Here is a 20,260-nt window from a genome sequence, read left to right as displayed (position 1 = left end):
GAAAGGGGTTCTTCAACAAAAAAGTCCAACATTTTCAGTAGCATTAGTCATTCAGGCAGAGAACTGCACGCTCATTCTGCTAGTTAGCTAGCTAGCTACTGCTACTTGCTACTGAAGTTAGTAAGGCAAATTTAAATAAATTGCATTAACTGGGGGGGGAAATAAAGTTCTAAAACCAATAAAATGTTTTTATTATATACCTCCTCCGTCTCCTGTAATTAGAAAAAACGAATTAGAATTGAATATCCAAAAAATGCTCAACTATCACTCTTCAGGCTCCCGAGTGGCGCAGCGGTCTATGGCATTGCATCTCAATGCTAGAGGCGTCACTACAGACACCCTGGTTCGTTCAAGGCTGTATCACAACCGGCCATGTTTGGGAGTCCCATAGGGCGGCGCACAATTTGGCCCGGCATCGTCCAGGTTTGCCCGGTGTAGGCCTTCATTGTAAATAAGAATTTGTTCATAACTGACTTGCCTAGTTAAATAAAGATTAAATGTAAACATAATCACTCTTAATCTCTATCCAACAATGTCACCAAGCTTCTCAACACATATAACCTCCATAATGCTCTGTGGCACAATCCCATTGCAACACACTAGGTTCATTCTTTGATCCTAATCCTGTGATTGGATGAGCAATATGTCAGTTCATACTGCGAAGGTTTTGATTGGTTCGAGGATGTTCTCTGGAAGTGGTCATAATTACCATGTACACTACCGTTAAGTTTGGGGTGACTTAGAAATTTCCTTGTTTTCCATGAAAACATACATGAAATGAGTGGCAAAATGAATGGGAAATATAGTCAAGACGTTGACAAGGTTATAAATGATTTTTATTTGAAAATTGTGTCCTTCAATCTTTGCTTTCGTCAAAGAATCTTCCATTTGAAGCAATTACAGCCTTGCAGACCTTTGGCATTTTAGTTGTCAATTTGTTGAGGTAATCTGAAGAGATTTCACCCTATGCTTCCTGAAGCACCTCCCACAAGTTGGATTGGCTTGATGGGCAATTCTTACATACTATACAGTCAAGCTGCTCCCACAACAGCTCAGTAAGGTTGAGATCCGGTGACTGTGCTGGCCACTCCATTATAGACAGAATATCAGCTGACTGCTTCTTCCCTAAATAGTTCTTGCAAATTTTGGAGCTGTGCTTTGGGTAATTGTTCTGTTGTAGGAGGAAATTGGCTCCAATTAAGCGCCGTCCACAGGGGATGGCATGGCGTAGCAAAATTGACTGATGGCCTTCTTCAAGATCCCTTTTACCCTGTATAAATCTCCCACTTTAACACCACCAAAGAACCCCCATACCATCACATTGCCTCCACCATGCTTGACAGATGGCGTCAAGCACTCCTCCAGCATCTTCATTTTTTCTGCGTCTCACAAATGTTCTTCTTTGTGATCCGAACACCTCAAACTTAGATTTGTCTGTCCATAACGCTTTTTTCCGATCTTCCTCTGTCCAGTGTCTGTGTTCTTTTGCCCATCTTAATCTTTTCTTTTTATTGGCCAGTCTGAGAGATGGCTTTTTTTTTTGCAACTCTGCCTGGAAGGCCAGCATCCCGGAGTCGCCTCTTCACTGTTGACGTTGAGACTGGTGTTTTGTGGGTACTATTTAATGAAGCTGCCATTTGAGTTGACTTGTGATGTGTCTGTTTCTCAAACTAGACACTCTAATATACTTGTCCTCTTGCTCACTTGTGCACCGGGGCCTCCCACTCCCCTTTCCGTTCTGGATAGAGCCAATTTGCGCTGTTCTGTGAAGTAAGTAGTACACAGCGTTGTACGAGATCTTCAGTTTCTTGGCAATTTCTCGCATGGAATAACCTTCGTTTCTCAGAACAAGAATAGACTGATGAGTTTCAGAAGAAAGGTCTTTGTTTCTGGCCATTTTGAGCCTGTAATCGAACCCACAAATGCTGATGCTCAAGATACTCAACTAGTCTAAAGAATGCCGGTTTTATTGCTTCTTTAATGAGCACAACCGTTTTCATCCTGTGCTAACGTAATTGCAAAAGGGTTTTCTAATGATGAATTTGAATTAGCTAACACAGCATGCCATTGGAACACAGGAGTGATGGTTGCTGGTAATGGACCTCTCTACGCCTATGTCGATATTCCATAAAAAATCTGCCGATTCCAGCTACAATAGTCATTTACAACATTAACAATGTCTACACTGTATTTCTGATCAATTTGATGTTATTTTAATGGACAAAAAATGTGCTTTTCTTTCAAAAACAAGAATTTCTAAGTGACCCCAAACTTTTGAATGGTAGAGTATGTCTATGGAAGGGGTTGAGGCCTACGAGCCTCCTAGGTTTTGTATTGAAGTCAATGTAGCCAGAGGAGGACGGAAGCTAGCTGTCCTCCGGCTACTCTATGGTTCTACAGTATTATAAAACAGTGTATTTCTATCCATTATTTGGTGACATATGAATATATTTAGTATAGTTTCACTATTTTTATGGAACGTCATTGAAGAGGAGCCTCCACTGGTCAAGTCACTCCGGTTCACACTGACTGTGGCTTGTGCAGAAAGTAGTAAATCACGTTTTCCAACTCATCTGTCAATAGCACCTGCTAAATTCAGCGTATCAATGTTGTTGAGAAAAGTAGCAAAAATGTTCTAGTTCTGGATGGCTAACGTTATCTATTTTTTTTAAACGGCTTGGTAGAAGACTATCACCACATACTGAGCAGCTCATGTTATAAACAGAAGCATGCTACATGGCAGACCAATCCAAACTCATCTCCTGGCATGTCCAGCCCATCCATTATCTCAGCCAATCATGGCTAGCAGGAAGGTTCCTGCCTTTTCCCGTGGCTAAACCAACTAGACTCGTAATTAACCATTTGTATTTACAGATGGAATACAAGTTTGTTATTAAGGCACATGAAAGTTTTTGATAAAGGTATGTTTACATTCAAATGCCTCTCCTGTGAAGTAGTGACGTGCGACATACGCCTAGTTTCCTCAAACGAGTCACATTTCTCCCTTGCCAAGATAATCCATCCACCTGACAGCATATCAAGTAGCTGATTTAAACATGATCATTACACATTTGCATCTTGTGCTGGGGACAAAAAAAATGCAGTTTTGTTACATAAAACAATGCCACAGATGTATCAAGTTGAGGGAGCATGCAATTGGCATGCTGACTGCAGGAATGTCCACCAGAGCTGTTGCCAGAGAATTGAATGTTAATTTCTCTACCATAAGCCGCCTCAACGTCGTTTTGAACAGAGTGCCCCATGGTTGGGGTTATGGTATGGGCAAGCATAAGTTACGGACATCAAACAGAATTAGCATTTTTATCGATGGCAATTTGAATGCACAGAGATACCGTGACGAAATCCTGATGCCCATTGTCGTGCCATTCATCCATGTTAATGCACGGCCTCATGTTGCAAGAATCTTTACACAATTCCTGGTAGCTGAACATTTCCCAGTTCTTCCATGGCCTGCATCCTCACCAGACATGTCACCCGTTGATTTGAGCATGTTTGGGATGCTCTGGTTCGACGTGTACGACAGCGTGTTCCAGTTCCCACCAATATCCAGCAACTTCGTAAAGCCATTAGAGGAGTGGGACAATTAACAGCCTGATCAACTCTATGTGAAGGAGATGTCATGCTACATGAGGCAAATGGTGGTTACACCAGATACTGACTGGTTTTCTGATCCACGCCCCTCCCTCTTTTTAAAAGATATCTGTGACTAATAGATGCAGATCTGTATTCCCAGTCATGTGAAATTCATAGATTAGGGCCTAAATTAATTTATTTTAATTGACTGATTTCCTTATATGGACTCTAAGTCAGTAAAACCATTGAAATTGTTGGGTGTTATATTTTTGTTCAGTATATTTTTTTATATATAGTTTGTGTCATTCACACCTGCACTGTTGGAGCTCAGAGCTGAAGTATTTCACTACACTCCAATGTGTTAGTCACAATTACATGTGACTAATTTAAAAAATACAAGCACTTTTACAGAGTGAGTAACATACTACCTCACAAACACATGGGGCAATGCGCACACACACAATGGTTAAACATCACAGCGGTGACACATTAAAATGGTTTGAATGTTTGTTTGAGCCAAGGTGTTTGTCTTTGAGGATGGGTGTGGTTTATGTATCCGTTTCTGCTGTTGACTTTGCATGGATAAATGTGTTTACCTAGTGTCTATTCTCTTGATTACATTATTTTGTTACTGTGCAAGTCCACCTGTTTTTGGTTGTCATTCTGTATGCCTATTGGATACAGCAGGGGTATTTAAATCCAGGCCTCAGCTTTTTTTTTCTTCTCTCTGACTGATTCCTGTCCTTAATTGGGCAGACCTTGGTGTCCAAGGTCTTAATCAGTCCCTGTTGAGAAGGAAAGGATGAGAACCTGCAGTGTTATTGTCCTCCAGGCCCTTATTTGAATACCACCAGTTTGGCCCCTTATGAACACAATTGTAAGAAAGCAGACTGCAACAAGGAAGGGACTACCTGAATGTGTCTGATAAGAAACACATGTTTTTGTTTTCTGTTCCGAAAACATTTCCTTTTGGTGCCTAATGAACACAACCCTGGTATACAGTGCGTTATGATGAGTGGTAACGGGATTCATGATGTCTCTCTTCCAGGGGTAGTATCCAACCCAATGGTGCAACAGCCAATGATGTCAGGGGGTCTAGACGCCGGCTCCCCCATCACCTTCCCTGAGGTCGAAAACGAGGACCCCCGCCTCGCCATAGATGCCAGCGCGGGGGGCGGCATTTGGGGTTTCTTCAAGGTACGTCTTTTTCAGTAATTTCGGTAGGGCAGTGGATGTTTTTACGCACCTGACACTCTCAAAGTAATGTGAACACACACACACAGTAGTGGACATCAGCATCGTGTTCATTAGGAGAAAGTTAAAAAATATTGTACAACGGAAATAGGCTTTTCTATTTCACAAGCCCAGGTAGTCCTTCCCTGTTTCAGTCCGTTTTCTTCGGTTTGATGTCTAATGAACACGACCCAGGCAACACAGCAGGGCTGCCTTTTAAAAGCAGGAAACGCTCACTAAACTTAAAACAGGACTAATTCTGCGTTTACGTGGCACGAGGAAGATGGCAGGCGGTAAACCGGATGTCATTGTTTTCAATGAGAGCACAACGGTAAATGCCATAAAGGCTGGCGGTGAATGCTGTCAGAAGCCACAGTAGACGGGACTTGCCGCCAGAGTTAAAATATTTCAACTTTTGCCATCTGCCATAGCGTTGTTTTCTTCCTGATGTTGATTTGCACTGTTTGCTGAAATCACTGTAGCAACACATACTGTCGTGCTGACTTGCTTTTGCCGTTAGTCTGTCTTTTGTGCCCCTCGTCAAAACGCAGCATAAGTCAATAGTGCAAAGACAGGCGGTGTCAGAGGAAGGCCAGAAAAACTGTCAAGAAAGCCAGCCAGGTCATAGACTGTTCTCTCTACTACTGCACGGCAAGCAGTACCAGAGTGCAAAGTATGGGACCAAAAGACTCCTGAACAGCTTCTACCCCCAAGCCATAATACTGCTGAAATATTTGTTTTTTATTAACCCATTCTCCACACCCCCTCTTTGGCGCACACAAATATATTATTTATAGCTTTTTTTGCTACATATATTTTAAATATCACACTTTACATATTTTACATACTGTGCCTGGTACAGCAATCACATAACAGTAATACTTTACATATTTTACATACTGTGCCTGGTACAGCAATCACATAACAGTAATAGATTACTGAAGCGACTGCTGGAACAGTTAATCAAATGGCTACCCTGACTATTTGCACTGACTCTCTTGCACCGGCTCTATGCACACTCACTGGCCTCTACCTACACACTCACACATACTACACTGACACTCCAACACACACACTCATATTGACGCCACTCACACAAACACACTTTCACTCTTCACATACGCTGCTGCCACTCTGTTTATTATCAATCCTGACTGTCTAGACACTTTTATCCCTACATACATGTACATATTACCTCAACTACCTCGTACCCCTGCACATTGACTCGGTACCAGTACTCCTTGTATAAAGGCTCGTTATTTTATTGCGTTACTATTTCCTTGTTCGTTTTTGGCACGTTTGTCTTACTTTTTATCTCTGCATTGTTGGGAAAGAGCTCGTAAGTAAGCATTTCACGGTAAAGTCTACACCTGTTGTATTCGGCGCATGTGACATAAGATTTGACTTGATACATGAGTTCTTTGTTCTTCTAAAGCAGAATAGCATACATCCGGTTGAAACGCGTTATCAGGGATTCAGATCAATATCATGTCTGCACTGAGTTTTGTAAACACCTTTCCTGCATATTAAACAGTTCCTTGTCTCTTTTTTCCGTCACAAAAGAGAAAAAAACAAGTGATCTTTCCCCAGCCTGTTTCCCAGACACTGATGACGCCTACACAACAAAAATCATGCTTTCTCGAATTTGAATTGAGTCGCGTACTAGGTATAATCTGTGTCCGAGGAAACCGGCCCCTTGACATTTAACTAAATCTCTTTAAGTCTACTTTATAAAACACTCACGGTCCAAATGTAATTTAGGCTGCTTTTACACAGGCAGCCCAATTATTTTGCCTAATCAGATCTGCTATTTTGACAATAATTGGGCAAAAGATCAGAAGTGGGGCTGCCTGTGTAAACGCATCCATTTTGGCACAAACATGTCACAAACCCATTTTGTATGATAAACCTTCAGTCAATGTACTGCCAGAACCAAATCTCCAGGTGCTCAATACGCAACAGCCTGTATTGGGGAAACACTTTCCTGGACTACACCCATAAATTGTCTGCTAATGCTATCAGTGTTGCGTTAGATGACCAGCACGTCTGGTAATATCCAGGGCTGCAGCCCAAAGGGCTCCTTATTCTCTATGGGCTCTGGCCAAATGAAGTGCCTTACAAAGGGAATTGGGTGCCATTTACGATCTTCTTCCTCCTATTCATCTGGCTGGCTGGCAAGGAGGACTGTGGTATGCCTCAGACAATTAGGGAGACGGTTGCGATCAGGAGCACAGCTTGTCTGATAATAAGGCCTAATTGTATCCATCCAGTCTCTACTGGGAATAAGGCCTAAGGGTATTTATCCAGCAGGGCTTCTGTTAGGAAAATGTTGCGCCGTACATTTGACCGGCAACATTTTAATTTACCAGACATTTTGAGAAATCTGCCGGACCCATATGCATTGGGTGTGTAACCTGATTAGGGTGTCCACCCACGCTGCTCAGAATGACAGATCACATTTAGATTATGGTCATTATATTAACAGAACATTGTTGAGGGTGCAACTATTTGCAGTCCTTCAACCCGAATTCTGATGTGCACTTTGAACATGTTTGAACTGTCCACGTTTACTTTTCCTCAGCCAACAAGATGAGTAACGAACAGCAAAATCACTATCCCCCAGAGTAGAAAAGTTTACCTATTCTATTGGTCAGCTTGTCAATAAATAAATAAATAGCCTATTCCAAACAGCCTCTGGGACAGTTGTGGGAAGATGGATCCCAAAGTCATAAAACCAGTAGGCCTAGGCTCCATATTTAGTTTATTTTTATAGCAATGAATCTGATGCAACAGATCAGAATGTTTAGCTTAAAATCTTGATAAACTTTATCCTCACATTGAGGCAGTAGGCTACGTGCGAATGTTCGTTCCGTAATGTAATTAGCGGAAAAACACTATTGATGTATTATATTAAGTTAAAATAAGTGTTCATTCAGTATTGTTGTAATTGTCATTATTACAAATAAAAATCGACATCGTTTTTTTTTGGTCCTCCAATAAATCGGTATTGGCGTTGAAAAATCAAAACCTCTACTTCAAAGTATCCTATTAAACCTCTCTAAATTTCTAACAGATATTTTCATCTGTCACATGAAACAGCTCGCATGTGCAGTGCCCTTTCAACAAATCAATTTAGCCTCAAATAAATAATGAATAATACCTTTGACTATTGTATGTTCTTATAGGCACTTTTATTGCCATTGTAACAGTATAGCTTCCATCCCTCTCCTCGCCGCTACCTGGGCTCGAACCAGGAACACATTGACAACAGCCACCCTCGAAGCAGCGTTACCCATGCAGAGCAAGGGGAACAACTATTCCAAGTCTCAGAGCAAGTGATATTTGAAACGCTATTAGCGCGCACCCCGCTAACTAGCTAGCCGTTTCACATCGGTTACACCAGCCTAATCTCGGGAGTTGATAGGCTTGAAGTCATAAACAGCGCAATGCTTGAAGCATTGCGAAGAGCTGCTGGAAAAACGCACGAAAGTGCTGTTTGAATGAATGCTTACGAGCCTGCTGGTGCCTACCATCGCTCAGACTGCTCTATCAAATCATAGACTTAATTATAACATAACACCCAGAAATACGAGCCTTAGGTCATTAACCAGAAATACGAGCCTTAGGTCATTAACCTTAGGTCATTAACCCCGTTCCGCTAGCGGAACCCCGCGCCAACAGCCAATGAAATAGCAGGGCGCCCAACAAATCTCATAAATCAAATTTCTCAAACATACAAGTATTAGGCACCATTTTATAGATAAAATTCTCGTTAATCCAGCCACAGTGTCTGATTTCAAAAATGCTTTACAGTGAAAGCTCCACAAACAATTATGTTAGGTCACCACCAAGTCACAGAAAAACCCAGCCATTTTTCCCGCCAAAGAGAAGTCACAAAAAGCACAAATAGAGAAAATAAATCACTAACCTTTGATGATCTTCATCAGATGACACTCATAGGACTTCATGTTACACAATACATGTATGTTTTGTTCGATAAAATGCATATTTATATCCAAAAATCTCATTTTACATTGGTGTGTTATGTTCAGTAGTTCAAAAACATGCTATGATTTTGCAGAGAGCCACATGAATTCACAGAAATACTCATTATAAATGTTGATAAATTCAAGTGTTATGCATGGAACTTTAGATACACTTCTCCTTAATGCAACCGCTGTGTCAGATTTATAAAAAAAAAAAAAATTGACTGAAAAAGCATAATCTGAGAACGGCGCTCAGAGCCCAAACCAGCCAGAGAAATGTCTGCCATGTTGGGTAGTCAACATTATTCATATATAAATATTCACTTACCTTTGATAATCTTCATCAGAATGCACTCCCAGGAATCGCAGTTCCACAAATGCTTGTTTTGTTCGTTAATGTCCATCATTTATGTCCATTTTATGTCCAATAGCTTCTTTTGTTAGGGCGTTTGGTAAACAAATCCAAAAGCGCGATCTGGTCCATTCGGACGAAACGTTCCAAAAAGTTATATTACATGTCGAAGAAACTTGTCAAACTAAGTATAGAATCAATCTTTAGGATGGTTTTTATCATAAAAGTTCAATAATGTTCCAACCGGAGAATTCCATTGTCTGTAGAGAAGCAATGGAACGAGAGCTAACTCTCAAGTGAAAGTGCGTGACTGAGAACGAGGCTGTAGGCAGACCCCTTACTCAAACAGCTCCCATCCGCCCCCCCTTCACATGAGAAGCCTGAAACCACGTTCTAAAGACGGTTGACATCTAGTGGAAGCCTTAGGAAGTGAAAATGAACCCATATCCCACTGTGTATTCGATAGGGGTGAGTTCAAAAACTACAAACCTCAGATTTCCCACTTCCTGTTTGGATTTTCTTCTCAGGTTTTTGCCTGCCATATGAGTTCTGTTATACTCACAGACATCATTCAAACAGTTTTAGAAATGTCAGAGTGTTTCTATCCAATACTAATAATAATATGCATATATTAGCATCTGGGACTGAGTAGGAGGCAGTTCACTCTGGGCACGCTATTTATCCAAAAGTGAAAATGCTGCCCCCTATCCCAAACAAGTTAATGTGGTCGAATCCGGAAACTATCATCTCAAAAACAAAACATTTATTCTTTCAGTGAAATACGGAACCGTTCCGTATTTCATCTAACGGGTGGCATCCATGAGTCTAAATATTCCTGTTACATTGCACAACCTTCAATGTTATGTCATAATTACGTAAAATTCTGGCAAATTAGTTCGCAATGAGCCAGGCGGCCCAAACTGTTGCATATACCCTGACTCTGCGTGCAATGAACTTCTAAACAGAAGTGACACAATTTCACCTGGTTAATATTGCCTGCTAACCTGGATTTCTTTTACCTAAATATGCAGGTTTAAAAAATATATACTTCTGTGTATTGATTTTAAGAAAGGCATTGATGTTTATGGTCAGGTACACGTTGGAACAACGACAGTCCTTTTTCGCAAATGCGCACTGCATCGATTATATGCAAAGCAGGACACGCTAGATAAACTAGTAATATCATCAACCATGTGTAGTTATAACTAGTGATTTTGATTGTTTTTTTTATAAGATAAGTTTAATGCTAGCTAGCAACTTACCTTGGCTTCTTACTGCATTCGCGTAACAGGCGGGCTCCTCGTGAGGCATGTGGTTAGAGCGTTGGACTAGTTAACCGTAAGGTTGCAAGATTGAATCCCTGAGCTTACAAGGTAAAAATCTGTCATTCTGCCCCTGAACAAGGCAGTTAACCCATCGTTCCTAGGCCGTCATTGAAAATAAGAATGTGTTCTTTAACTGACTTGCCTAGTTAAATAAAGGTTACCGATTTCTGATTGTTATGAAAACTTGAAATCGGCCCTAATTAATCGGCCATTCCGATTAATCGGTCGACCTCTACTTTGAAGCAAATGTAAGACGAGCCTCATACAGTGCATTCGGGAAAGTATTCAGACCCCTTCACTTTTTCAAAATTTTGTTACGTTACAGCCTTATTCTAAAATGGATTAAATTGTTTTTATTTCCTCATCAATCTACACACAATACCCTATAATGACAAAGTAAAAACAGGTTTTTAGACATTTTTGCAGATTTATTTTAAAAATGAACACTGAAATAAACATTTTACATAAGTATTCAGATCCTTTAGTCAGTACTTTGTTGAAGCACCTTTGGCAGTGACCACAGCCTTGCGTCTTATTGGGTATGATGCTACAAGCTTGGCACACCAGTGTTTGGGGAGTTTCTCCCATTCTTCTCTGCAGATCCTCTCAAGCTCTGTCAGGTTGGATGGGGAGCATCGCGGCACAGCTATTTTCAAGTCTCTCCAGAGATGTTCAATCGGGTTCAAGTCTGGGCTCTGGCTGGGCCACTAAAGGACATTGAGACTTGTCCCGAAGCCACTCCTGCGTTGTCTTGGCTGTGTGCTTAGGGTCGTTGTCCTGTTGGAAGGTGAACCTTCGCCCCTGTCTGAGGTCTTGAGCACTCTGGAGCAAGTTTTCGATCCTGACTAATCTCCCAGTCCCTGCTGCTGAAAATCATCCCCACAGCATGATGCTGCCACCACCATACTTCACCGTAGGTATGGTATTGGCCAGGTGATGAGTGGTGCCTGGTTTCCTCCAGATGTGAAGCTTGTCATTCAGGCCAAAGAGTTCAATCTTGGTTTCATTAGACCAGAGAATCTTTTTTTTCATGTTCTGAGAGACCTTTAGGTGCCTTTTGGCAAACTCCAAGTGGGCTGTCATGTGCCTTACTGAGGAGTGGCTTCTGTCTGGCCACTCTACCATAAAGGCCTGATTTGTGGAGTGCTGCAGAGATGGTTGTCATTCTGGAAGGTTCTCCCATCTCCACAGAGGAACTCCGGAGCTCTGTCAGAGTGACGGCTTGTTGGTCACCTCCTTGACCAAGGCCCTTCTCCCCTGATTGCTCAGTTTGGCCAGGCGGCCAGCTCTAGGAAGAGTCTTGGTGGTTCCAAACTTCTTCCATTTCGGAATGATAGAGGCCACTGTGTTCTTGGGCACCTTCAATGCTGCAGACATTTTTTGGTACCTTTCCCCAGATCTGTGCCTCGACACAATCCTGTCTCGAAGGTCTACGGACAATCCCTTTGACCTCCATGGGTTGGTTTTTGCTCTGACCGGAACTGTCAACTGTTGGACCTTTTTATATAGACAGGTGTGTGCCTTTCCAAATCACGTCCAATCAATTGAATTTACCACAAGTGGAAACATCGATGGAAACAGGATGCACCTGAGCTCAAGTTCGAGTCTCATAGCACAGGGTCTGAATACTTATGTAAGTAAGGTATTTCTATTTTTTTATTTTTAATAAATTAGCAAAAAATTCTAAACCTGTTTTCGCTTTGTCCGTAGGTGGTATTGTGTGCATAGGTTGAGGATTTTTTTTTAAATATAATCCCTTTTAGAATAAAGCTGTAACGAAATGTGTATAAAGTGAAGGGGTCTGAATACTTTAAGAATGCACTGTATTGTACACACACGCCGATTTAATTCCTCAAAATGATGCAAAATAACCTGTAGACCGATAAGCATGACCAGTCAAATGTATTTACATCGACTGGTATTTACATCAACGAATAGGCTAAAAAGCATTATCCCGGATAATTGGCCACTGCCAAATTTATCAGCTTTTTTTTTATCGGCCAAATGCCCGGCTTTTACGGGCTAACGGAAACCCTGCCATCCAGTCTTGTTTGGGATTACATGCACATTGCACACTGGCAGGTAGTCGGGCAGGCAGGCACAAACGCTCACAAGCTGTTGGTTCAACAATTGGAACTGTTCAGGGTACCCTCAACTTTGTTTTGTCCTGAAACCACCCCTGGTGTACGGACTCATGAGTTAATGATGGTGTGTTTTTATTCAGTTACATTAGAATGCTTTTGAAACAACTGAGATACAGAGTAAAAATGGTACTTTGAAACAGTCACTTAGCCTAACTTAATTTCCTTAACCACCTGTAGAAGTAATGAGCTATGACACTAATTAGCTTGGGTCATTAGCGCATTCATTGTCACACTAATTAGCATAACGTCTTATATCCTTTTTCTTTGCCTTTACCTCCCTTATCTCACCTCATTTGCTCACATTGTATATAGACTTATTTTTCTACTGTATTATTGACTATGTTTTGTTTATTCCATGTGTAAGTCGTTGTTGTTGTATGTGTTGAATTGCTTTGCTTTATTCTTGGCCAGGTCGCAGTTGCAAATGAGAACTTGTTCTCAACTAGCCTACCTGGTTAAATAAAGGTGAAATAAAATAAATAAAATTTCAACCAGTCAGTTAAGGGGATGCAAATGACATCCAGCCTTAGAACATGTTTTAACTGTGTGTGTCCATCCTCAGGGCGTGGCAGGTAACCACATGGTAAAGACGGTCCTGGATAAAACCAAGCACTCAGTGGAATCCATGATCACCACTCTGGACCCGGGCATGGCGCCATACATCAGTAAGTCAACACCATTTATCATTAATTTAACAGTAGTAGAACTAGGGTTTGGGTTAATCAATTCAGGAACTGAAATTCCAATTTAGTAAATTGAAAAAAACGTACTTCTCAATAAACCGAAAAGGAGAAGCAATTTCTTCTTTTTTTCTCCCCCCAAAAAATAACTTCCTGAATTGACTTACATTTTAATTGAGCCCAACCCAGTTGAAAACGCACTCTAGCTAGCCAATGCTTACATCAATCCCTTGCTTTGAAATCCATTACAGGAAGTGTACGAGCGCACACTTTGGGGAGAAGGGTGGGGGATTGGGATGAAGCTTATCCATTATAGCCCTATATCTGCAAGCCAATGGCTGTATCCCAAGTCACACCCTATTCCTATGGGCCCTGGACAAAAGTAGTGGACTATGTAGGGAATATGGTGCCATTTGGGATGCAAACAATGTGTGCTGGTGCCAGAATGTTTTTATTTAACTAGTCAAGTCAGTTAAGAATCAATTCTTATTTACAATGACATCCTACACCAGCCAAACCCCGATGACGCTGGGCCAATTGTGCGCCGCCCTATGGGACTCCCAATCACTGCCAGGTTAAAATCACAGAAAAGCTCCTCCTCTAAATAAGAACTTGCCACTGACTTAAGTCTAAATGTTCCTTGCGGGACGTACAGGATAAAATCGCTTGTTGAGTCTCTTGATTTTCAAACTCGTCTTGGGCTAGCATGCACTCTCCTTCATGGATATAGCGAATCGATAATGGGTAAGCGACTTGTTTACTCATTATTGTTTGACTGTTTTAAACTACATTTTCTTTCTTTTGACCTTGTACTACATTAAATAAAAACCCTCAACTGTTTTTCTTTTAATCCTGGTGCTGTAAACCCAGTAGTGTTAATTACTTAAGTTAAAACACTTTAAAGTACTACTTAAGTAGTTTTTGGGGGGTATCTACTTTTACTATTTATATTTTTTACTACTTTTACTTTACTACATTCCTTAAGAAAATAATGTACTTTTTACTACATACATTTTCCCTGACACACAAAAGTACTCGTTACATTTTGAATGCTTAGCAGGACAGGAAAATGGTCCAATTCACGTACTTATCCCTGGTCACACCTGTTGGTGTGTCCCTGGCTATCTGTAAAATAAATAACTTTCCCTTCTGTTTGCTTTATGTAAGGAATTTGAAATGTTGTATACTTTTACTTTTGATACTTAAGTACATTTTTGCAATTACAGTTACTTTTGATACTTGCTTATATTTAAAACCAAATACTTTTAGAATTTTACTCTAGTAGTATTTCACTTTTACTTTAGTAATTTTCTATTAAGATATCTTTACTTTTACTCTTACAATTGGGTACTTTTTCCACCACTGCTGTAAACCCACTGGGTGTGCAGTCTTTTCTTTCATTCCAGCTTTAACATTTAACGATGAAATGTTATCATTTCAGTCAGGTTGTACCCACAGATGTAGCCTATTGAATATTATTATAGATAAAAATGCATCCTCCAATTGTAACATCTGCCTATGCCCACACATCTTATCTCAAGATTTTTTTACATTTTTAATACCCTCAAACACAGTTGGGCATACACTAACTAATTTCAAAATAGCCCATTATCACAGTCAATCGTGCTAGATTTTTTTTGGTCATGTTTTTCCTGTCAAACTGCATGCAAACTATAAGCCTTTCTTAAGTGTTTTCTGTTTAAACCAAAGTATTTCCTGCGGGGCGCGCTGTTGCGTTTTGGCCGCATGAGGAAACAAATGTTACTGTCCAGCTTCAGATAAGAATTGACTGAGGTGGTGGTTTTGGTTTAACATATTATAGGCCTACTGTGCTACAGTAGGGCCTATATGCTATTATATTTGGGTCTGTTAGGCTAATGATTCATTCATATTTTACATATGTGATCTTGCAAGACATTGATTCAGCTTTTATCTAACTTTACTAAACCAGCATCATTGTGAGAAGTGAAAGTCTTCTATTTGTAGTAAGTGATGAGTAGGACTATTAGGCAACCGATCTTGAGTTATTTTATGCGTTTTGAGCGCTCTTCTAATCGTGGTGCTGTAAGGACAGCAACGTAACCAAGTGGTCATCGTTCTGAGTTCCACTGTATTTTTTTTAATGAACATCAAGGCAGCCGTAGTGAATTTGGATGTGATAAGGTTCATGTGATGGATCAGTTTGTCTGCATATGTAATAGAGGTGTTTCTGTAAGCTAAGCAATCGGACAGTAGGGCGAATTAAAATACGTCGTACAAGAGTTCCAAGTCCGTAACAAACTGTTTTGAGGACAGCTGTTTGAGCAACCACTGATAGAGTTTTCTGTCTGTTCTGGTTACGTCTGCACACGCCTGTAGTTCTTCATCATTCACGCCACCACCAGAGTGAGAGAAGACTGGGAATAAACCACTATTTACCTCTAGGCTGCTATAGCCTACATATTTATTTCATTTGTCATTATATTGTTTTCATGGAATGTTTGTGGTAATTATAATTTATCAAAATACATTTTCCAGAAATACACTATATAAACAAAAGTATGTGGACACCCCTTCTAATTAGTAGATTTGGCTATTTCAGCCACACCCATTGCTGAGATGCGTGTAAAATCGAGCACAGTCATGCAATCTCCATAGACGAACATTGGCAGTAAAATGGCCTAACTGGAGAGCTCAGTGACTTATAAGTCAGTTCGTCAAATTTCTCCTCTGCTAGAGCTTCCCCAATCAACTAAGTGCTGATATTGTGAAATGGAGACGTTAGGAGCAACAAAGACTCAGGCGCGAAGTAGTAGGCCACACAAGCTCACAGAACGGGACCTGTGAGTGCTGTGAGTGCTGCGTGTAGCGCGTAAAAAATCGTCTGTCCTCGGTTGCAACACTCACTATCAAGTTCCAAACTGCCTCTGGAAGCAACATCAGCACAATAACTGTTCGTTGGGAGCTTCATGAAATGGGTTTCCATGGCCGAGCAGCCGCACACAGGCATAAGATCACCATGTGCAAAGCCAAGTGTCGGCTGGAGTGGTGTAAATTTCGGCGCCATTAGACTTTTTAATTTTCATGGCTCTGGCTAGGCCCCTTAGTTCCAGTGAAGGGAAATCTTAACACTAGGGCATACAATGACATTCTAGACGATTCTGTGCTTCCAGCTTTGTGGCAACAGTTTGGGGAAAGCCCTTTCCTGTTTCAGCATGACAATGCCCCTGTGCACAAAGCGAGGTCCATACAGAAATGATTTGTCGATCGGTGTGGAAGAACTTGACTGGCCTGCACACAGCCCTGACCTCAACCCCATCGAACACCTTTGGAATGCCAACTGCGAGCCTTGCCTAATCGCCCAACATCAGTGCTCGACCTCACTAATGCTCTTGTGGCTGAATGGAAGCAAATCCACACAGCAATGTTCCAACATCTAGTGGAAAGCCTTCCCTGAAGAGTGGAGGCTGTTATAGTAGCAAATGGGTGACCAACTCCATATTAATGCCCATGATTTTGAAATTAGATGTTCGACAAGCAGGTGTCCACATACTTTTGGTCATGTAGTGTATTTTTACCATGCATCTCTGGGTCGTCTCAAATTGAAAAAAAGTGAGGACCTCCCGCTACGGCAGCACTACATCCCTGGTTGTCAGTTAAATCAGGTGGTGTTCATTCTGATGCACCAAAAGCCAAAGTCTACACACTGAGTCTCCAGGTTCAGGATTGGATGAGCACTGCCTTTAAAATGTACCAGCTCTCTTTTTCTATTGAGATGTCCTGGCAAACAGGCAGCGGTACAATGATCCGGGCAAGTCAACCTTGAGACACAAACAGGCATGATTTAACAATATAGGCTACACACATTGGCATTAGCGACTCAATTGCATTTTCAGCAGTTGAATACAGAGTGATCGAGTTCTCAGTGGAATGTCTGTCAATCTGATGGCAACATTTCTCTGGACTATCAATGGTTTCAGGGGTATAGGGCTCATAGAATATATAATGAATTAGAATGAATCAAAAAAAAAGATTGATGTAGAGAAGTGAGTGAGTTTAATGGAGGCAGGACCCAGGCAGGAACTTGTTGTACGGGGTAGGGTTAGGCGGAAGGTGTTGTGTGAGATGGATGGTTGGTTGGTAAATAAAGTCTGGTCCACCAGACATCGCACATTTGGGGGGGAAGTGTCTGGGAATGAGATTATTCCTGTATTAACTGTGTCTGTGTTTTTTTAGAGTCGGGCGGGGACTTGGACATTGTGGTGACATCAGACAAAGAGGTGAAGGTGGGGGCAGTGCGAGATGCCTTCCAAGAGGTGTTTGGCATGGCCATGGTGACCGGGGAGGCCGGCCAGTCCAACATCGCCCCGCAGCCCGTTGGCTACGCAGCCGGAGTCAAGGTCAGCTGTCTATCACGTTCCCAATAGCTCAGACACTGGTGTGCATTTTATGTATTAGTGCTAATGAAGACATATATAAAGCCTTTATAGTTTGTTTAAAGTGTGATCTGTGTATGTATTGCAGTTCTTTATACATATATATATATATATATATATACACAGTATACTGTATCTAGACTATATTTAAAACATACGTTAATGCTCAGGTTTTGGATATTTAAAAAATCCCACTTCTGTCACACCTATTTACTGAAGTCATTAGTACTCAAATTCTAGCAACAATGTAGCAAATGTGTTCATGTAGAAAGGATACCCTTAGACTGTGAATGTGCTGCCATGTAATAGGACACCACTAGTCACTGACAGTGATAAGATTATATTCAGCTACAACTGGGGTCGGGCCATAAAATAAACTTTTCGGTCTACCAGCCATTGTGGCAGGTAGATTTTTAAATCTATTAAAAAAAAGTATTACTGGTAAGAAGTAATGTGGTATGTTGTAGTAACGTCACTAGTCGTGTTTGTGCCTGTGGGATTTGAGTCTGACTAGTAGAAAGTGTTGTCTTCCCTAGCAGTTGAAATTCAAACATGGAAAAACAACCTAGCTTGTGAACAAAACAATGTAAATAGCCAAAGAAACATAAGGACTAAGTCTCTTTTGCTTCAAGTAAATTAGCACTGTTAAAAATGAATCTTTCACTCAGCTCTTCACGTGCGCACAGCCCCCAGCCAGGCGGTGTTGCTGCGTGAGGTGCGATAGGATTCGTAGTTATTTGACTTGGTGAGATACATTTTACGAGCTATGAAACAAAACAGCAGAAATACTTTGAAAACAGCAGTTACATATGGGGATATTATTTTTGGCTATCGTATCGCAAAATTATTTTTGCTCAAGTTGGCTGTACCTGCACCAAAAACTCCAGTATTTTTCAGTTGTAGCTTGTTCTACATCTAGTTTTTAAATAGGAAGCCCATTTGTTTTCAGCCCTTATTTCAATGACTGATCAACTTGTTTTCTCATGGCTCTCTCTTCTCCCTCTGCAGCAGACATATGGTGAGCAATATGTCTGGACCATGGAATCACAATGAAATTAGTGTTGAATCGCAATAGAAATCGTATCGTGAGGTTCCTGGCAATTCCCAGCCCTAGTGTGTTTTAACAAACAGGTATCCATTGGTCTTAAAGGCTATCCTCACACACCTGTTCTCTATGGAATCAGATGGTGTTTGTGTCCAATTCTATTTAGGCAGCAATGCATCATCCTCTCAGTGAAGGAAACTCCTTAAGAATCAACAAACAAACACAGGGGTACTCTGGTTTACGTACAGTGCCATGTAAAGCACCTCAGACCCAGACTGACAAATGCTGTTATACTGCAGCAACAAGCTTTGTATTGAAAATGCCTTGAGCTCATTCTACTGCATGCAGTAAACACTCTGATCAGTGTTAATTCATCCAGAGAAGTGTTTTGTGTGTGTGCATGTGTTCAAGAGATTGTGTGTGTTAAGTTCATGTTTTAAGTATCCCTATATTTCTGTTATTACGGGGCTATCACTCAGTCAAGAGTGCGCATGCGCAGGAAGTCTAGTGGTTGTTGGACCTAGCCTTGAGTGTAATGGCTACCTTGTAGTGTGTTCATATAGTAGAGTAAACTTTGTTAAACTGGAACCTTGTCGTTGTGTCAGTGTGTGTGCATTTCCTTTTGATTCTCGATGTCTCACCACAAGAGAGATGTCTGGCAACAGGCTGGATGGTGGCGGGCAACGTGTGTGTGGTCTGACTTGCTCATATCCAGCGATGGGTCTCTTCCACTTGTTGGCGCAAAACCGTTTTACACAGCCTAATGCTATGTAAATGCTTGAGTTGAGTAGTGCTATTCACTGCTAATTTTGCACATCTGTCCAGTAACCTCTTTACAAACCGCACATAGGAGTAATTTACTACTGGCTCATTATCTATTAGGGCACTAAAAGCCTAGCCAGGCGGAAATCTACTTTCCTCTGGTTAGGCTTTAAAGATCCTATCACGCTATCTTAGACATATAGGCTGTGAGAACTGGCTAGAACCTGTTCTCATTTGTTTTCTTTTTCTAAGGAAGTGGAGCCAATTACCCCTTATCTCTTTTATAAGCTTTCCTCCCCCTTGGAGGGGTAAGCAGCTCTTTGTGTAGATTAAGTATGTAAAGACTGTGATTGTAAAATCTTTGAGATCCACTCCGGTATATCCTGAGTTCCTTTCCTGTATGTCCTGGAAGTTACTCTCCGGGTTCTTCCTGAGGGAGTGATCTTCCTTGCAGTTGCTCAAATAAACCTCTTTATTATTGATAAATTAGTTCTGCCTGATTCTGAGGTGTGTCTGTCTCCACAGGGGGCCCAGGAGCGCATCGACAGCCTGCGGCGGGCGGGCGTCATCCACGAGAAGCAGCCCGTGGTCTCTGTGGAGAACTTCATCGCCGAGCTTTTCCCCGACAAGTAAGCACAGCAGGAGAAAATACCCCTTAAATCTCAAATCCCCTGTACACATGCATTTCATACACTCACTTTCATACACCCTCATTCACGCACGC

The 20,260-nt window shown here is 41.3% G+C and overlaps 1 protein-coding gene across 2 annotated transcripts in view; it reads left to right on the top strand.

Moving 5' to 3' along the window:
- Positions 1-20,260, top strand: part of prrc1 (proline-rich coiled-coil 1) — a 44,264-nt gene that overhangs the window by 10,281 nt on the left and 13,723 nt on the right. For both annotated transcript variants that reach the window (XM_038970022.1, XM_038970021.1), the window contains exons 4-7: positions 4,643-4,791; positions 13,197-13,299; positions 17,530-17,693; positions 20,062-20,165. In XM_038970022.1, the coding sequence (XP_038825950.1) occupies positions 4,643-4,791; positions 13,197-13,299; positions 17,530-17,693; positions 20,062-20,165 (520 nt within the window). The remainder of the gene's footprint in view (positions 1-4,642; positions 4,792-13,196; positions 13,300-17,529; positions 17,694-20,061; positions 20,166-20,260) is intronic.

The sequence above is a fragment of the Salvelinus namaycush genome, chromosome 31 (assembly GCF_016432855.1).
Source record: "Salvelinus namaycush isolate Seneca chromosome 31, SaNama_1.0, whole genome shotgun sequence".
Lineage (NCBI taxonomy): Eukaryota > Metazoa > Chordata > Actinopteri > Salmoniformes > Salmonidae > Salvelinus > Salvelinus namaycush.
This window is presented reverse-complemented; position numbering and strand designations above follow the sequence as displayed.